Source organism: Marmota monax, unplaced genomic scaffold, assembly GCF_021218885.2.
Source record: "Marmota monax isolate L192 unplaced genomic scaffold, Marmota_monax_Labrador192_F-V1.1 WCK01_AAM20220418_F8-fsc00165, whole genome shotgun sequence".
NCBI classification, from domain to species: domain Eukaryota; kingdom Metazoa; phylum Chordata; class Mammalia; order Rodentia; family Sciuridae; genus Marmota; species Marmota monax.
In genome coordinates this window covers 3128328-3147032 of record NW_026693851.1, presented here as the reverse complement: position 1 = coordinate 3147032, position 18705 = coordinate 3128328, and the positions used below count along the sequence as shown (strand labels likewise).

The window sequence follows — 18705 nt, the reverse complement described above, 5'->3', positions numbered from 1 at the left end:
CTTTTAGAACTCTCATTATATTTCCATAGAACTCCAGATTGAGGAAAATATAGACTTGAAAACACCATTTGCAAGATATTGTTACATCAATTGAAATTTTATATTGTGCCTAGTGTATGAAACAAGTATGGTTTTTATTACATAAAAATACTTTGTTTTCCTCTAGCGAGTTGAAGAATTTCTCAGCAAAGATATCAGTTATCTCATTTCAAATAAAAAGGAAGCAAAATTTGCACAAACATTGGGTCGAATTTCTCCTATACCAAGTCCAGAATCTACATATACTGCAGAAACCACTTCACCTCATCCCAGCCATGATGGAAGTTCATTTAAATCTCCAGATTCAGTAAGTCTCTTTAAATGATGGAAGTTCATTTAACTCTCCAGATAGATTAAGTCCTTTTAAGACTCTCAGACTGTAGCCTGAACATCTCATGATTTTCAGTAGCATGCTGGCAGCAGAGTTCACTTGGGTAGAAAAGTTATTGTGGCTTTCTAGTTAATAAGGTTGCTGTCTTTTAGAAAGGTGATTTTTTTTTCTTAATAGTATAGTGCAGTAATACCCTGTTGCCTAAAATGTGCCCTTGTACTTGAAGATGGGTTTTATTTTTTAGAGTAATTGACAATTAAAAAATAATAGCAGATTATTCCTTTAAAGAAGAACTATAGAAACCTTTTTTAATTTTAGACCAGGGGTAAGCAAACAGACCAAATTCAGCCTGCTGCCTGTTTTTTGTATAGCTTTGCAAACTAAGCATGGTTTTTAAATTTCCAAATGGTTGGTAGAAAAAAATGAAACAGTATTTTGTAACAAGTAGAAATTATATGAAATTCAGATTTCTTTGCTTGTAAAGTGTAATTAGAACATAGCAATACCTGTTAGTGTAGGTATTACTTATGTTTGCTTTTTTCTTTAGGCAGAATTCAATCATAGTAATAGAGACCATATGACCTAGAGAGCCCTTTGCATAGAGAGGTTACCACCCCCATTATAAAATTATTGATATATCTAACACTTCATTAATAAGTTGGAAGATACAAGTAAGGACAAATTTATTTAATTGGTTGTGGGGAGGTAAGAGATTGAAAGAAAAAATTCATCTATTGAAAGAAAAACTTCATTTATTCTCAATTTTAGATTGAAATGAACTAAATTGTGATTTTTAAATATATTCCTTTGTTTACTATAGTTATTTGAGAAGCAGAAATGGGAAAACAGGTATAAATAAAAGAATTACAAGGGAAAATCACTTGAAAAAGAAACATATGGAAGGAAAAATAGTCAAAGAAGTGAAAAGAGATAAAGAAGGCTTATGCATTTTTTCAATTAATACTTTTTTGAAGCAAGGAGATAATACTAATGATTGATTCCCAATTAATTTTGCTCATCATATTTCAACTACTTTTCTTGGTATTTTATTTAAAAAGGAATATAACTTGTAAATATAGTATATAAAGTTTGTATTTTTTCTTAAATCTTCATTTTAATAAACTAAAGTGTAAACTAGGTAATTATAAGTATAAAACTTCAATGAAACCTATTTTTCTTATTGAATAGAATTTACTGCAGAACTGAACTCTTGGGTCTCATTTGGTTGAATTAAGTTGCTCCACGAAAACAAAAAACAAGAAGAAACAAACTTTTTCCTTTTTTTTTAATATTTTTTAAGTTTTTCTCAAAGGATCACTGTTACAACTCTTTATATGTTTGTGTATTTTTCTTGGACTTTATAGGTTTGTTTAAGCAGAGGAAAATTACTAGTTGAAAAAGCTATCAAGGATCATGTAAGTAGGAACCTTAATTTCACACTGTCCCCAACCATACAATATCATGTTCTGTAGGGATCTAAATTCATCCATTGACAGATTTTGCTTTTAGTGTTTTTTTTTTTTTTCCCCTGATATTTGAGCATCTTGTTTATAAAAGATGATATTCCGGGGTAGAATTGAGTGCTTTTCTTTTAATTAAAAAAAAAAAAAAAAAAAATTACAGCTGGGTACTGTGGCACATGCTTGTAATCCCAGCAGCTCCTGAGGCTGAGTGAGGAGGATCATGAGTTCAAAGCCAGCCTCAGCAACAGTGAGGAGCTTAGCAACACAGTGATGCCCTGTTTCTAAATAAAATACAAAATAGGGCTGAGAATGTGGCTCAGTGGTTGAGTGTCCCTGAGTTCCATCCCTGGTACCAGAAAAAAAAAAATTACAGCAGTTTAAAAAAACACTCTAGTTGTTTGCAGTTTAGTAAACTTGTTTTGCTCTATTGAGAAAATAATTAAACTTGGCATTTTAAAATGATTCTCAAAGCTTAAACATGATCTTCAAACATAATGTTTACTTGTATTCTGCTTTTGGTATAGCCAAATATTCAGCTTGTTTTTCATAGTTTCTGGTATTTTCAGAAAAATCAAAATAAATTTGTTCCTTTAAAAAATTAACACTGTATTTTTTTACTAAAAATGCAACTGGATATTATAGATATCCTTGAAATCTTCCTTTCATTCTTTTTTTAATAGTAAAAGTGTAAGTTGCAGCATGTATCTCCTTTACAAAGAACAGAATTTGCTTTTTATGGAAAAACATCCCCATCTTGTGGTCTTTTAAATTATTGTTGGAAACTTTTGAAATTTTCCTTAAAGTATGCATTGAGTTTTTTCAAGAACATATTACTATATTAAACAGGATTGATTTTAGAAATACCAAAAGAAAAAAATGAGGTCTTCATTGCTATTATAATTCTATATGACCTGTTATGAATAAGTGACATTAAGCTTTTTTTAAGAAAGTAGCTCATTTTTAATAGCAATTTTCTAGAAAAATCATCAAACCTTATTTGTTTGTTTTTTTAACAGGATTTCATTCCTTCAAATAGTATATTATCAAATGCCTTATCATGGGGAGTAAAAATTCTTCATATTGATGGTAAGAATTTTATAATTGACTTTTGACAATTTTGGGTATAGGACTTATGTCCATCCTTTGGTTCCTGGCTTTACCTAGTGAAAACTTTTATAATACCTATAATGGTAAATCCTTCATCTAAATTTACTACAACTCTAAGGAAATACTGATGTTTCACTCCAACTTGGAAATTATTAATCATAAGCCCTTTCTTTCTTTTAATAAAGACATTAGATACTACATTGAACAAAAGAAAAAAGAGTTGTATTTACTCAAGAAATCAAGTACTTCCATAAGAGATGTGGTATGTTGTCTTCTTTAATTGTTAAACTGGTTTTTAAAAGTGGTCAAGTTTTGTTTTTTGTTTCATTTTTAGTCTTTATGTATCTGTGAAATATTTCCTGCCAGGTTCAAAATATTGTCAGAATCTCAGGGGTGAGTTTGTGTATTGTATGCATGTTTCTGAATTTTTGTGTATGATTTAACTTTAGGATTGTACTCATGAGGAAAAGTTGCCCTTGGGATAGTGGAGTGACAAATGAGTTTTGGTTTTTATTTTTTACTTTCTTTTTGGTTGCCAGTAGGTTTTTGTTGTTGTTGTTTTTATACATACACATATAAGCATATGCATATCTCACACCCATACAGATATTATTATTTTTTTAGTTGTAGATGGACACAGCACCTTTATTTTATTTTTATGTGGTGCTAAGGATCGAACCCATGCCTCACATGTTCTAGGCAAGCACTCTACCACTGAGCTACATACAAGCCCAGCCACCTGCTATTGTTTTTTATAGGTACTTTTGTTTACTCTGTAAAATAAAACTAAAATAGTCTATTGCATAAGAAATTCCTAATATAAATAATGTATTATTTTTTAGAACCAAATAGTGAATATAGTATGATGATGGTGTAACAAAATCTTGTATGGCTATATAGTCTGACCTTAAAACGAATACAGTAAACCTTCCTTTGATCCCACATCCCTACCTACTATCCAATCTTTATATCACTCTTTTCATTCATGCTTCTTAAATCTCTAATATTTTCCATTCACTTTTCAACCTATAAGATATGAAACTCCTGACCAATTTGCTGAATCAATTTGATATTTTTTAAATCATATTGGTTTTCTTAACCATTGTCCATTCTGTCCTTGCACTTTTCTAATCTCTCCTGGAATATTTCATTTCGTAGCTGACTTTGGCTTTCCTCATATGTCCAGACCATTCTTTTGTGGTCTGCTTTGGTTTTCCTCATTCAGTCCTCAAGTAACTAGGATCCAGACGAAAATAAATTTCATAGGAAAGAGTGTATAAAGACATGAAAACACAAATAAGTAATTTGGCATGTTTGGGCAATTTCTTATTAGTATAATACAGCTTGATAATTGAGTGGGATATCACTTTGTACAACTCCAGTAATACTAAAAGGTCTCTCTTGATTTTACCTCAACTTATCCCTGACGTTCTGTTTTGTATTTCCTCAATCTTTTTTTTTTTTCTGTTTTTCAATTGGAGATAGCTGTTCACTTATCTTTGAGTTTACTGACACTTCATTCTGTCATCTACATTCTATTAAGGCCATCCAATGAATTTTATATCTCCTATAATGTATTTTTCAGTCCAACAATTTCTGGTGAATTCTTTTTTCTACTGATAACTTATACTTTTGTTTCATTTTAAATGTGTTTACCTTCACAGTAATTGTGACATTAGAAATATTTTGGTCTTAGAATCTGATTATTGTTTATCTTCAATAATTGGTCATTTTTTCCTGTTTTTTTTTAATAAGCCAGATAAGTTTGCATTTTATATATAGGATACTGTAAATGTTATGTTGTGTAGGCCTCAGATCTATTATAATAGTCTAGAGACTGTTGATTTTGTTTTTGCGATTGTTTTAGCAGGCAGTCATCCCAGTTTTGTTCAGCCTCTCAGTTCTGTCTTAATTTTTGTGGGTGGTTGTTCTAATTTGTTTCAGTTTTCAAAAACAAGTGCTATTGCTTCTTTTACTATATTTTTAAACACATTATTTTCACAATTTTTTTAAGGGAAAAAGAGTTGGTATTGGAACACAAAAAACAAGAAGTAAGTATTTTGATACCCGTAAATATATATGGTTTATACCTATAAAATAGAATAAATCACATAAAGATAGTCTAATATCATGTAAATAGCTCTTTAAATTGTTTTGTTTTTAGGGGATTCCTGGTTATTTTTAGAACATGTACTCCCTATGACAGTCTGGTGAAGCCTATGGAGCCCCCTCCCTTGAATGATATTTCTTAAAACACTTTTTTTTTTTATCATTACATTATTAAAAAATCAATTATGTTGACATTGATTTATGAAAGTTATTTTAATTATGAAGTAGTGCTATACTTGCTTTTTATTGCATATTGAAAACAAGGTTCTATCAGTTATTCTGATTGCTACTGTAATTTTTAAAGTGATAAGCATAAACAATGTTTTGATATATCTATAACAACCAGTATACTGTGAAAATACATGCTATTCCATTGGTAGCAAAGTTATAGTAGTGTCAGTGCTACTGTGATCTGTTACTTACATTTATAATTGGAGGAAATGTTAAGTATCAACTAGAGGGTAGTGAAAATAAAAATGTAACTTTTCTATGTCAATTCACATTCCTCCTATATTCTATTCATAGACCCTTTGGGAATTCCATTTAGTTTGAGAATCTCAGAATATGGCCAAACCTTCTGAGATTTTTGAAAATGGAGTGATATTGGAATGGCCTTCTCCTTAGGATTAAATCTTTGAAATGAATAGGTTATTTCTGGTTTCAGGGGGGTTTTGTCAAAGTGGTTTTATTTGAGTGGGGATCCTGGATTTGCAGCTCCATAATATTATGTTTTCTATGTTCTTAAGCAGGAAGACTCAAAAAGCCTTTTGTAAAGGTAGAAGATATGAGCCAGTAAGTATCTTAAGTGTGATAAATATGACTTAGATGCAGTTTTAAAGGAGAAAATCTCTCTAAATTAATGAAGCTATTTCCATTAATACTGTTAAGTTCCTTTATATTACATAAGTGTGCATGTGTCATTAATTCATTTGCGCTTAAGGACTGGATTTAATTTCAGTATATTGTAGATGTCTTTGAAGTATCTGGTTTAGAGCAATCATGAGTCCAGCTCGTTTTTTAGCATTTCAAATAATTGTTCTCTACAGTACCATATGATTTAGAACTACAACTTAAAGATCACTCTTACATTTGTGAAAATAGGTATTAGATGCTATTTGGAAATATAAAATTGAAATATAACATCTAGTATGGAAGCTTTCCTACACTTTGAAGTTTTATAGAATAATTTTGGTGAAAACTATACATATAAATAAAGTAGTTTGGAATAGAAGAATTAGATTTCTTTCTTTTCAGTTATTTATTTAAACATGTATAGTTCTTTTGGGTGCTCACTGAGGTTACAAACGTGTTGAAACTTCTTTTGATGAAATGTGTTACTGTGAAGAAAAAGTGCAATTCAGAGTTAGGCCTATAGAAAACACCAATAAATGGAAAGATCGCCACATTTATGGATTAGAAGACTTAATATTGTTAAGATATTGATTAACACTACCAATGCATTCTATAGATTCAGTGTCATTCTTGTCAAAAAACCTAATGATGTATTTTTTTTATTGTTTTGTAGAAGTAGAAAAACCCATTCAAAAATTTAGTTGAACTCTCAAGAATCCCCATATATCTAAAACAGTCTTGAAAAAAGAACAAAGTGAAATTTCTCACACTTCGTGATTTCAAAATTTATTACATAACTACAGTAATCAAAAAGTTTGGTACTGGCATAAGCTCAGCCATATAGGTAGTTTACAGAGCCAGGAAAAAACCCATCACACATGATCAAATCATTTTTGCCATAAGGAGGGCATTGAATGGAAAAGAACCATAACAAAAACTGGGGGGAAAAACTAGATATCAACATGCAAAAGAATGAAGTTGAACTCTTATAAGACCTAAAACTATAAAGCTCTTAGAATAAAACACAGGATAAACACTTCATGACATTGAATTTGTTGATGGTTTTTTTAGATATGATATTTAAAAGCACAAGCAGCAAATAAAATAAAAATAATTGAAATGTATCAATTGTAAATTCTGCACATCAAATGACAACAGTTAAAAGCTAACCTAAAGAATGGGAGAAGGTAATTGCAAATCATATATCTTATGAGGGGTTTATATCCAGAATATATAAAGAACTACAATTAAAAGAAAAACATTACTCAACAAACAAAACCCCAGATATAACCTGATTAAGAAATATACAAAGTACACTTTCTCAGTGATGTATGCATGGCCAACCAACAAATGAAAAGATATTCAAAATCGCTAATAGATAAATGCAAGTCTAAATCAAACAATACCACTTCATATCAATTAGGATATCCACTTTTTTTAATTTAAAAAATAAAATAAAGGTAAACGTTACTCATATCCATCAGCAAATGAACAAAGAAAACAAGATGTGGGAGATATATACATATGTATACACAGAACGGTATAGTAAGTCATAATAAAAAATGATGACATGGATGAAGCTTGAGGACATTATTCTAAGTGAAAGGAGGTAAGACATTAAAATTGGTTTCATTTAATGTAGATTCAACCTACAAATTGGTTCTATTTAATCACAGAAGCCTATTTGTTTTTTCTTTTAGACTTTATAGGCCATTTTATCTTCAGATGACAAATATGCCTTTTATAAACTACTCGATTCAGAAGCCCTGCAGTCCATATGATGTAGATAAGCCATCTAGTATCCAAAAGCAAACTCAGGTTAAACTAAGGTTGGTTTGAATCATTACCTTTACAAGGAATATTCTTAAAGGTTATCATCTCAAGAAATTATTTCTTTATAAGCAAATATTTGAAATGGTTCATTTTATTTCATGATAGGGATGATGTTTCTGTTTCTAATCACTATTCTGCTTACTTTTCATTCCTTGTATATTTGTAATGACCCTATGCTTGAAGTTTGAATCTATTTTAAGTGCATCATGTTTAGACTTTAGTTTGCAGAGGAGGGAGATGGAGAGGAAATGTTTGCAAATAATGCAAATGGGTATTTTTCTTTCAAGAATCATCTGAAGTATGCTCCAGAATATTTAGTACATTCTTATTTTGCTTTTAAATTTCTTTTAAAAATATATGGGCCAGGTGTGGTGGCACAGGCCTGTAATTCCAGCAACTTGGGAGGCTGAGTCAGGATGATTGCAAGTTCAAAGGCAGCCTTAGCAACTTAGCAAAACCCTGTCTCGATAAATAAAAAGGGTTGAGGATGTGGCTCAGTGGTTTTAAGACCTCTGGCTTAAGTCCTCAGTTAACCTCTCCCCACCAAAAAAAATTTGCCAGGCACAGTGGCACAGTCCTGTAATCCCAGTGACTCAGGAGACTGAGACAGTAGGATCACACATTTGGGGCCAGCCTGGACAACTTAGAAGCAATGTCCTGTCTCAAAACAAAAGGGTTATAAATGTAGCTAAATATAGTGTCCCTGGGTTCAATCCTTAACACCCCCCAGAAGAAAGAAAGAAATGTGGGTAAAAGTACTTGCTAGTAATTCAGTTCTGTGCAAATTATGTAGATCCCGTGTAGGACAGTAAATTTTGAAAATTATTCTTTAGATTTAGCAGGGTTTTTTTTTAACCATTTCTATCTATCTCCAGAATTCAAACGGATGGCGATAAATATGGTGAGACCCCAATCCAACTCCAGTTGAAAGAGAAGAAAAAAAAAGGATATTGTGAATGTTGCTTACAGAAATATGAAGATCTCGAAACAGTAAATGTGATTTTATATTTAGGGGATTAATGTTTCAGAAACTCTGAAGAATATTTGTAATTTAAATTTTAACAACTTCTGATTGTGGTTTACAACTTGATAATTACAAATAGGTTTTTTTTTTTTTTTTTTGTAGGTGAACATAGTACCTTTATTTATTTATTTTTATGTGGTGCTGAGGATCGAACCCAGGGACTCACATGTGCTAGGCAAGCGCTGTACTGCTAAGCCACAATCCCAGTTCCTACAAATAGTTTATATTTCTTTTTTTTTGATAGAAATATCTAGAAATATCTTAAATTTTGAGAACCCAAAATAATTTGAAAATATTTGAAAAATAATCAAGTATATGTAGAGAATGTCATATCATTGCTTTGGAAAAACTAAACCAAACCAAAAAAATAAAGATGTTGTTACTAATTTAAACCAGCCAAGGAATATTTAACTGATAGAATAGAGAATTATTATGTAATAAGACTTGTGTATATTGAAATAAGCAAGAGGAATAGTCTCAAACTGATTGAGTCAATGAAATAACACATCGTGGTGGCCTGGACTAAGCGTGGTAAAAGAAGTGCTTGAGACATGCTCAAGATTATGGGTATATTTTAAAGTTGGGGCTGAAGAGGATTTGCTGATGGGAGTAGCTATTGGCAGTGAGAGGAAATGATGAATCACACATAAAGTAATCTGGGCCTGAAATTTTTTGCTTCTTATTTACTATTGGGAAGAAAAGAGTTGAAAACAAGTGGAGAATTCTTGAGGTAGCAGGAAGATCAAATAGAATAGTTGGCAGGGCATACCAGATAGAGTTTTAAAGATGGGGGGCTACTAGTTTTAATATTTTTAGTTATAGACGGACACAATAAATTTATTTATTTTTATGTGGTGCTCAATACCAAAGAAAAGGAGCAGGAGCTTTGGACCTAGGTTCATTAGATTTGAATCCTGGCTTCTTGTCTTGTGTGTCCTTAGACAGAGCCTGACACATAGTAAATGCTTATTAATGTTATTATTTGAATGGTTAGTTTTTATTTGAATGGTTTATTTTTAAGGTAGTAAATAGAAAGCCAGGTGTGGTGGCTCACCCTTGTAGTCCCAACTATTTCAGAGGATCAGTTAGGATCAGTTAAGTGCACAAATTCAAGACCAGCCTGGGCAAGATACTATCTATTTTTTTTTTTTTTTTTGGTTTTATTTTTTAAATACATGACAGAGGAATGCATCACAATTCTTATTACACATATTGAACAATTTTTTATACCTCTGTTTGTATATAAAGTATGTTTACACCAATTCATGTCTTCATACATGTACTTTGGATAATGACATCTATCACATTCCACCATCCTTGCTAATCCCTGCCCCCTCCTTTTCCCTCCCACCCCTCTTCCCTATCTAGAATTCATCTATTCCTCCCATGCTCCCCCTCCCTACCTCAAGATGAGTCAGAGAAAACATTCGGCAATTTTGGGGCGGGTGGGGGATTGGCTAACTTCACTTAGCATTATCTTCTCCAGTGCCATTCATTTACCTGAAAATGCCATGAAGAAACTACCTTAACAAAAATAGATAGCTTTGATAACTTGGTTTGGTCTGGTTTGGATTAAAGATGTTGGGAAAGCTAAAGAAAAAGAATAAATTTTTAAAATATCTGATTCATAAAGTATCTGTCTTCATACTCTTAAGTTGGAATTTTACAACCCTAAATGATATTAGTATGTATATATGTGTTTTATTTATATAATAAAGGGGAAATATGGTTTAAAATTGCATTTAATCAGAAGCTAAAATGTTTCAAATATTTTCCTTTCCCTCAAATCATTTTGAAATTACACATTTGTCCCAAGATTTACTTCACTGTTATAACGATAGAATAATCTAGAATGGCTTCTTTTCGTGATTATTATGTGATTCTCAGAAAATGTTAATTCTGCAAAACAAAAAGTTGTTCAGTGGTTGTCACAAAAAAGGAAAATTAGTGAAAGTTGATGTTGGGAATGGAATTCATTTAAGATTGTGTCTTTGAGTTTTTCATTTGTATGTTTTTTTTAGTCATTAAGAATAAAGAAGGGGGGCTGGGGCTGTAGCTAACTCAGCCTCACATGTATGAGGCACTGGGTTCGATCCTCAGCACCACATAAAAATAAAAAAAATAAAGGCATTCTGTTCATTTACAACTACGAAAAAAAAATTAAAGAAAAAGAATAAAGAAGAGGCTGGGGTTGTGGCTCAGTGGCAGAGAACCTGCCTCACACACGTGAGGCACTGGGTTCGATCCTCAACACCACATAAAAATAACAGAATAAAGATATTGCATCCATCTATAATTAAAAAATATTTTAAAAAAAGAATAAAGAAAATATTCTTTTGTTTTAAATCTTACGTTTCATAATGACTGAGTTCTACCTGTGCCAATCCGTTTAACAAATATTTTTGAATCAATAAAAAGACCTTCCTTGTACATATTATGGTCAGACAAGAAGATAAATACAAAACATGTATTTGCAAACATGATGAATGTCACAAAAGTGAAGTATAGAGTGCAACGGTAGTAAACAGTGCAGCTAGGGGTGAGGGGTGTAGCTTAGTGGTAGAGGGTGTGCTTAGCACACATGAGACTCTGGCTTCAATCTCCAGCAAGCACCCAAAAAATAGAAAGTAAAAATAAATACTGAGGTTACTTAACCAAAAGTACTACAGAGAAGCCCAACAGGGAAAGCTATATTAAATCAAGACCTAAAGAATGAGTAAGAGCAACTAGGTAGAAGTAGAAGGAAACTACATAATAATTTAATATTGCTTTACTTAATTTGCTTAGGTGGTTAAGGGATTTTTTTTCCTTCTAGAATATACACTGAGTCTGACTTTATATATTTTACCTTTATTTTAAAATTTTAATCATTTCTCTCTTTTCTTATATTATTGGCCATATATAATTTGTATGTGGAAAATATTTCAAGTAAGAAAGAATACACATGTATTCTATGCATGATTTTGTGACCTGTGAGAATTTGGTTTTTGGCAATGTAATCAAATCATCAAAAGTTAAAATTTTGTAATGGTGCTTTTAAATAACAGTGTCCTAATTAACTGACAGTTGATAGAATTAGCCTGGAAGTCCCACTCAGAAGGAACTTTGTTTCCTGTGAGTTTCATCCTAATATTCTATGAACTTCTTTTGTTGTTAACTTTTAAGATTGAGAATAACTTCTTACCCTATATTAAGAGTACTGGGTGATGACATAATTTTGTTTGATCATTCTTGAATGTTTTCTTTGGTTACAGGTCTTTACTTTTTAATAACTTCACAGCATTTAATGTGGTTTATTTATTTAGTCTTATTGTACATATTTCATGTAATATTCCATAAACCCTACATTACTCACTTAGATGGGGAAAGGTGTCTTACAAAGATATTAGTACACAGTGAATGTTAAATGTTACTGTTTTTCTTCTCTTTCGTTCTTTTTCTGATAATGTTTCTTTTCACTTCTGTTGTAATCACAAATTAGTATTTGTCACAGACAAAAACAAAAATTTTAATGGATTCTAAGAAGTAATTTGTTTTACTTCTTGACATACTTTTAAGTCTAGTAAGAGGTTTTGAAGTAGTTAATATAAACCTAACTTTACAGACATAAAAATGTTAGAAATTCTGAACAAAAAAGCATATGTTGGTTTAAAAATATAATTTTTGTGATATATTTGTTTGTTTGTTTGTTTTTAGCACCTTCTTAGTGAGCAACACAGAAACTTTGCACAGAGTAACCAGTATCAAGTTGTTGATGATATTGTATCTAAGTTAGTTTTTGATTTTGTGGAATATGAAAGAGACACACCTAAAAAGAAAAGGTAATTTATCAAAGTTTTATAATAATTCTAGATTATTAGACTATTTTATTACACTAAAAATCAAAGTTTACTTGTTCACAGAAAGGATATGTATTTTCAGGATATAAGTATGGTTAAAGACTAATAACTTCTTCCCCTACTTCCTACTTTAGTTTTAGTCTCCTTGACATGGTTTAGAAAAGCAGCTGGCAAACTTTTTCTGTAAGAGCCAGATAGTTTATATTTTATATTTTTTAAACTGTAAGATCTTTGTTACATCTGTACAGCTTTGCTATTATACAACAAATATGGCTATTTTGCAACAAAGCTTTACTCACAAAAAATAGACTGAAGGCTAGATTTTGCCCAGACTCTATAATTTGTCAATCTGTGGTCTTAGAATCATAAAGTTTACCATCTACTTAGACTAAAAAGGCTTTGAACTTTTAGTTAATCTTATGGAGTTTTGAGAAACCTTTGTCTACTTGCCTCTATTAAGGCTTATCAATACTATCATAAATATTTTTTGCTTAAATTCTATTGCTTATAATGAGTTTTAACTATGAATACAGTCCAGTTCAATATACAGTAACAGCACATTGACAAAAAGTGGTCCTGATTAGATTTTTCCCATTAATCTAAATTTTAAAAAATGCTTTCATATGGATATACTATAGAGTTGGTGGTAACTCAAAGTTTATTCAGTGTATTTATATATGTACTTTTATTTATTTAAATATTTTTTGAGATGTTGATGGACCTTTATTCATTTATTTACATGCGGTGCTGAGAATCAAACACTGTCCCTCACACATGCTAGGCAATTGCTCTACTGCTGAGCCACAACCATCGATAATTCTTTTGACTCTAGGTAAAACATTTTGGGGGGTTTGTTTGTTGACTTTTTTTTTTTTGGTACTGGGGATTGAACTCAGGCATTCAACCACTGAGCCACATCCCCAGACCTATTTCACATTTTATTTGGAGACAGGGTCTCACTGAGTTGCTTAACACCTCACCATTGCTGAGGCTGGCTTTGAATTCGCGATCCTATCTCAGCCTCCCAAGCTGTGTGCCACTGTGTCTGGCTGGTAAAACAGTTCTTAAATCTCATATTTCTGTAACATTCAGAATGGTTCATGACTGATTCACTAATACGGCATTTGCAGGCTTATTTCCAACTATTAAAACTGTAGGGCTCCTGTAAGAGCTTTCAATTCCCTAAAACCTCATTCTGCAGCAAAATTCACAAAATTCTGAACTATTTGTTGGTGTTATGAGCTGGATACCCCATAAGTAAGTTACTTCCCTGCTTTTTTTTTTTTTTTTTAAGTGGGGGTATTGAACCCAGGAGCATTTCTACCTCTGAGCTACATTCCTGGGCATTTTAATTTTTTTATGTCAAAACAGGGTCTCACTGAGTTGCCTAGCTGGGCCTTGCACTAAGTAATACTTATGTTTCAGCCTTCCACATTACTGCAATTATAGGTGTGTGCCACTGCACCTGGCGATCTGGGCCATTTTTACTTGTGGGGCCAGTCTTCTAAACATTGGCTCCCTCTTTTTAAGCATATTGGACTAGTATTTCTGTTTTTCATCATTCTTTTTATAAATTTTTTTTTCTTTTTTTCCCTTGTGCCAGGACTCCAACCCAGGACCTTATGCATGATAGGCACAAAGGAAATCTTAAGTAAAAGTATAAACAAAAATAGACATAATTTAGTATTGTCTAATACAAACCAGGATCCCAAGAATATGAAGATGCTCCATGAAGAAAAGGGTTTCAGGTCTTAGAACCATAAAGTTTACCATCTACTTAGACTAAAAAGGCTTAAAACTTTGTTTGAAATTTAAGGTTTACCAATAAGTATAAATATATTTAAGTTTCTAGCTCACATTGGTCATTTCTAAGAAAAATGAGGAGTGAAATGTGCACGAATATAAATTATAGCAGGGCACAGTGGTGCGCACTTTTAATTTCATCTGCTCAGGAGGCTGAGGCAGGAGGATCACAAGTTTGAGGCTAGCCTTAGCAACTTAGTGAGGCCCTAAGAAATTTAGTGATACCCTGTCTGAAAGTAAAAAGAATTAAAAGGATTGGGGATATGCTTAATTTTGAAGCACCCCTAGATTGAATCCCTGGTACAAGGAAGCTGGGGTGGAATTTATACACACAAACACATCAAAGCACAGAAATTATGAAATTTTCAGGATAATAAAAATTAGGATCCGACCCAGATCTCTTACTGTCATCTTTGGTTTACATGATTAAAGTAGTTTTAAACACCAAGTTCAAAGTTTTGGTTATCCCTGGGAAGGAGGAAGAATGTGGATGAAAAACTTTAAAAGATAACTTTTTGGGACTGGGGTTGTGGCTCAGCGGCAGAGTGCTCGCCTCGCATGTGCAAGACCCTGGGTTTGATCCTCAGCACCACATAAAAATAAACAAATAAAATAAAGTTATTGTGTCCAACTACAACTAAAAAATAAATTTTTTAAAAAAAGATAACTTATGCTAATTTGATTTCTAACTAAGGAATTTGTTTTCATAGCAATTAATTTTTTTTTCTTTTCTAATTTTTTCCTTATAAAGAATAAAATACAGTGTTGGATCCCTTTCTCCTGTTTCTGTAAATGTCCTGAAAAAGTCTGAACCAAAAGAAAAGCTTGAATTGCAACATATTTCTCAGACAGACTTCAGGGAAAATTGTGCACAGGTGATCAAGCAGAATTTCCTGTATGAAGAAACCCAGGAACCTGAACAAAAGCTTGAGTTTATTTCAGAATCCATCCCTTGCCTGTCACAAGAATTGAGAGGACTTAATGAGAAAATGATGGATGAATGTTCCATGTTAAGTGCAGCTGAGAATGACATACAGCAGAATTTTGCACAGCTACCTCCACATAAAAATAATCAGGAATGTATTCTTGACATTTCTGAACATAAATTAATTATAAATGAAAATAACTTAGAAGAACTAAGGGTAGATCACTGTCCATTTAAGCTACAAGCATCTATAAAAGTTTCTCATTTCAATACAGATAATAGTGCATCACAACCAAAACAAAAGTCAGATACTGCACTTTTTCTATCAAAAGACATAAGGGAAAAGGACCTTCATTCAGTGTTTGGTGATGCTCCTGGTCTGATAACAATAAATTCAAAAGAACACCTGACAATAAAGACAAAAACATCGAATAGTCCTCCTGAAGAACTCAATGAATGTGATGTCAAGAATATGGATAATGTACCGTCTAGTAAAATCCATCGAAAAGTAAGAATATTATTAGGACGAAATAAAAAAGAAAATCTGGAACCAAATGCTGAATTAGATAAGAAAAGAACTGAATTTCTTATTACACAAGAAGAAAACAGAACTTATAGTTCACCAGTACAATCTCTAATGGACTTATTTCAGACAAGTGAAGAGAAATCAGAGTTTTTAGGTTTCACTAGCTATACTGAAAATAGTGGTATATGCAATGTTTTAGATATTTGGGAAGAGGAAGGTTCAAATAGTGTGTTAACGTTTTTCTCTTCTTCAACTTCTACATTTACTGGCTTTTAGTCTTTAAAAATGTATACTTTTTATAAAGTGATAAGGATCATATTCTTGAAATTTTTACAAATATAATTCTTAGGGGTTTTTTTTGCCAACTTTGTTTACAGAGCCAAATGTAAATTTTAATACAGATGATGTTTGTGATTTTTTTACAAAACTGAATACCTGTTATAAAAAATTATAAAATAAATTTGACTCATTTTACATACTATTTTCATAGTTCTTTCCTGAGAGTTAAAATGAATATTATTTGGGGGCTGGGGTTGTGGCTCAGTGGTAGAGCGCTTGCCTAGCATGCATGAGGCACTGAGTTTGAACCTCAGCACCATATGAAATATAAATGTATTGTGTCCCATCTACAACTAGAAAATTTCTTTTTAAAAAATGGATATTGTTTGTTTGGTCACTGCTTTGGGTGAAGTTTTGAGAATATCAAAAAATTAAGCATTATAAATTTGGATATTCTAGTTATATCTTTTGTCTATTAAAATAGATTCTTGGGCTATAGATGTATCTCGGTAGTAGAACACTTTCCTACATGCACAAGGTGTTGGGTTCAAACACACACACACACACACAGGCATAGACTCCCTTGATAATGTGAAATTATTGCCTTTAAAAACAATATTTATATGGAAAGGGAAAAATACTAATTTCTATGTATAAATTCTGGAGTTATTAGAAACATTGGAACTTTATTGTGACCTGGTTGGATCATGCTTGTACTTTGGCATGAATTAGATTTTTGTAGGGTAAGAAGTAATGAAGGAGCCTCTTGTAGTGGTATATGCCTGTAATCTGAGCTACACTGGAGGCTAAGGCAGGTGGATTGCAAGTTCAAGGCCTGCCTGTGCAAGTTAGTGAGACCCCACCTCAAGATTAAAAAAAAAAAATCTGGGAATATAAGTGGTAAAGTATCCCTGAGTTCAATCCCTACTACTACAAAAAAAAAAAAAAAAAGTCAAAAGTTTTTAAAAAGTTAACAATGCTACCACATGGAATAGAATTATGAAAGGAAAATGGCATTGAACTATAGATTAATGCTTTGAAATACATGTGAGGATTGCCTTGATCTTGTCAATAAAGTAATTTGGAAAATTGAAAATTCAAGTGTAAGAAGAATTTTGACTTCATAGATAATACTTTTTGCCTTTTGATATAGTTTTATAGGAGTGAGGCATTTACAACCAATGACATCTTTTTCACAGTAAAATATTTGTTGTCAGGCGTAGTGCTACACACCTATAATCCAGGTTTAAGCCCAGCTTGAGCAACTTAGACCATGTTTCATGTTCAAAAATAGGAGGTGCTAGGATTGTGGCTCAATGTTAGAGCGTTTGCCTAGCATGTGCGAGGCTCTGGGTTCACCACATAAAAATAAAAGGTATTGTGTTCAACTACAAGTAAAAAATATTTAAAATAAAAAGGGATAGGAAATGCAGTGGTGCAGTGTCCCTGATTCAATCCCTAGTACTGAGGGTTGGGGGGAAAGTACCATTAAATATTACAAGTAACTAAAAATTAAACTTGGTTAATAGTGTTAATCAATTTGGTAATAGGAGATGAAAGGAAAAATGGCATTGAACTATAGATTAACACTAACCTTTTATGATTCCAAATATAGGATTAGTTCATATGATTTCTGGTATAAAAGTACTTAGACAAGATCAAAGAGAGAATAATGACTTCCCAACAGCTTTATTATTTATACCATTGTAAGTTACTATTGTAGCATTTTCTGTAACAAATGCATGTGTATATGTGAATCTCAAATTTTGTATACAGCCTTATAAAATCTTGGAAACTTAGAAAATTGCAGGTTTATCTGTCCTTCAGTTAACTTGTATTTTTCAAATTTTCCCAAATAATTAGGAGATATATATTTTGCCTTATGATACTTTGGTATTAGAGTAATGGTCTCATCAGTTTTCAGTGGTGGTGTTTGCCTCACAATTGGTCAGTACAATTTTGCCTCAGTTGTATTTAGTAAGAAGAAAAAGACTCAAGCTGAAACGAACCCTCTATTACATTTTATTTTGACATTATTTTTTAACTACTATTTTGAACATCAGACCTTTAGAACACCCCTAAAATCTTAAACAAAAAAACGTTTAAATTTCAGTTCCCTTGGAATAGTGCTATACTATTAGTGCTATACTAATAGTGCTATATGTTGTAAGAGGGCTGTCACATAAAGTTTGTATGGGTTGAGCTGTGCAGACAGGCATCTAGCCAGGGAGATAACTTCCGGTAGAAAACCAGCCTGCATTTGCAACAAGTATGTGCACTGACAAGAAGGGCGCATTTCCATAGCATGCTCACAAAAGGACATTTAATGTAGCAAGGCACTTTCACAGTAGGATTCTTCAAAGATCCCTCAGCAAAGTAGATAAGCAGTTCTTGGTTTGAAAGTCATATACTGCTGGGCACAGGAGGCATGGGATCCTCCCAGCAGCACGGGAAGCTGAGGCAGGAGGATCGTGAATTCAAGCCAGCTTCAGCAACTTAGTGAGATTCTGTCTCAATAAGTTAAAAAAGGACTGGGGGTGTGGCTCAGTGGTTAAGCACCCCAGGTTCAATCCCT

General features: G+C 32.3%; 1 protein-coding gene across 3 annotated transcripts in view; it reads left to right on the top strand.

The window, feature by feature from the left end:
• Positions 1-17088, top strand: part of Dbf4 (DBF4 zinc finger) — a 31611-nt gene extending 14523 nt beyond the window's left edge. For 2 of the 3 annotated variants that reach the window (XM_046462481.2, XM_058585041.1), the window contains exons 3-12: positions 167-346; positions 1735-1785; positions 2850-2919; positions 3126-3202; positions 4955-4991; positions 5796-5841; positions 7602-7730; positions 8610-8724; positions 12455-12579; positions 15152-17088. In XM_046462481.2, the coding sequence (XP_046318437.1) occupies positions 167-346; positions 1735-1785; positions 2850-2919; positions 3126-3202; positions 4955-4991; positions 5796-5841; positions 7602-7730; positions 8610-8724; positions 12455-12579; positions 15152-16127 (1806 nt within the window). In that variant the 3' untranslated portion in view covers positions 16128-17088. The remainder of the gene's footprint in view (positions 1-166; positions 347-1734; positions 1786-2849; positions 2920-3125; positions 3203-4954; positions 4992-5795; positions 5842-7601; positions 7731-8609; positions 8725-12454; positions 12580-15151) is intronic. The other variant, XM_058585042.1, reaches the window with a different exon arrangement.
• Positions 17089-18705: the final 1617 nt, after the last annotated feature.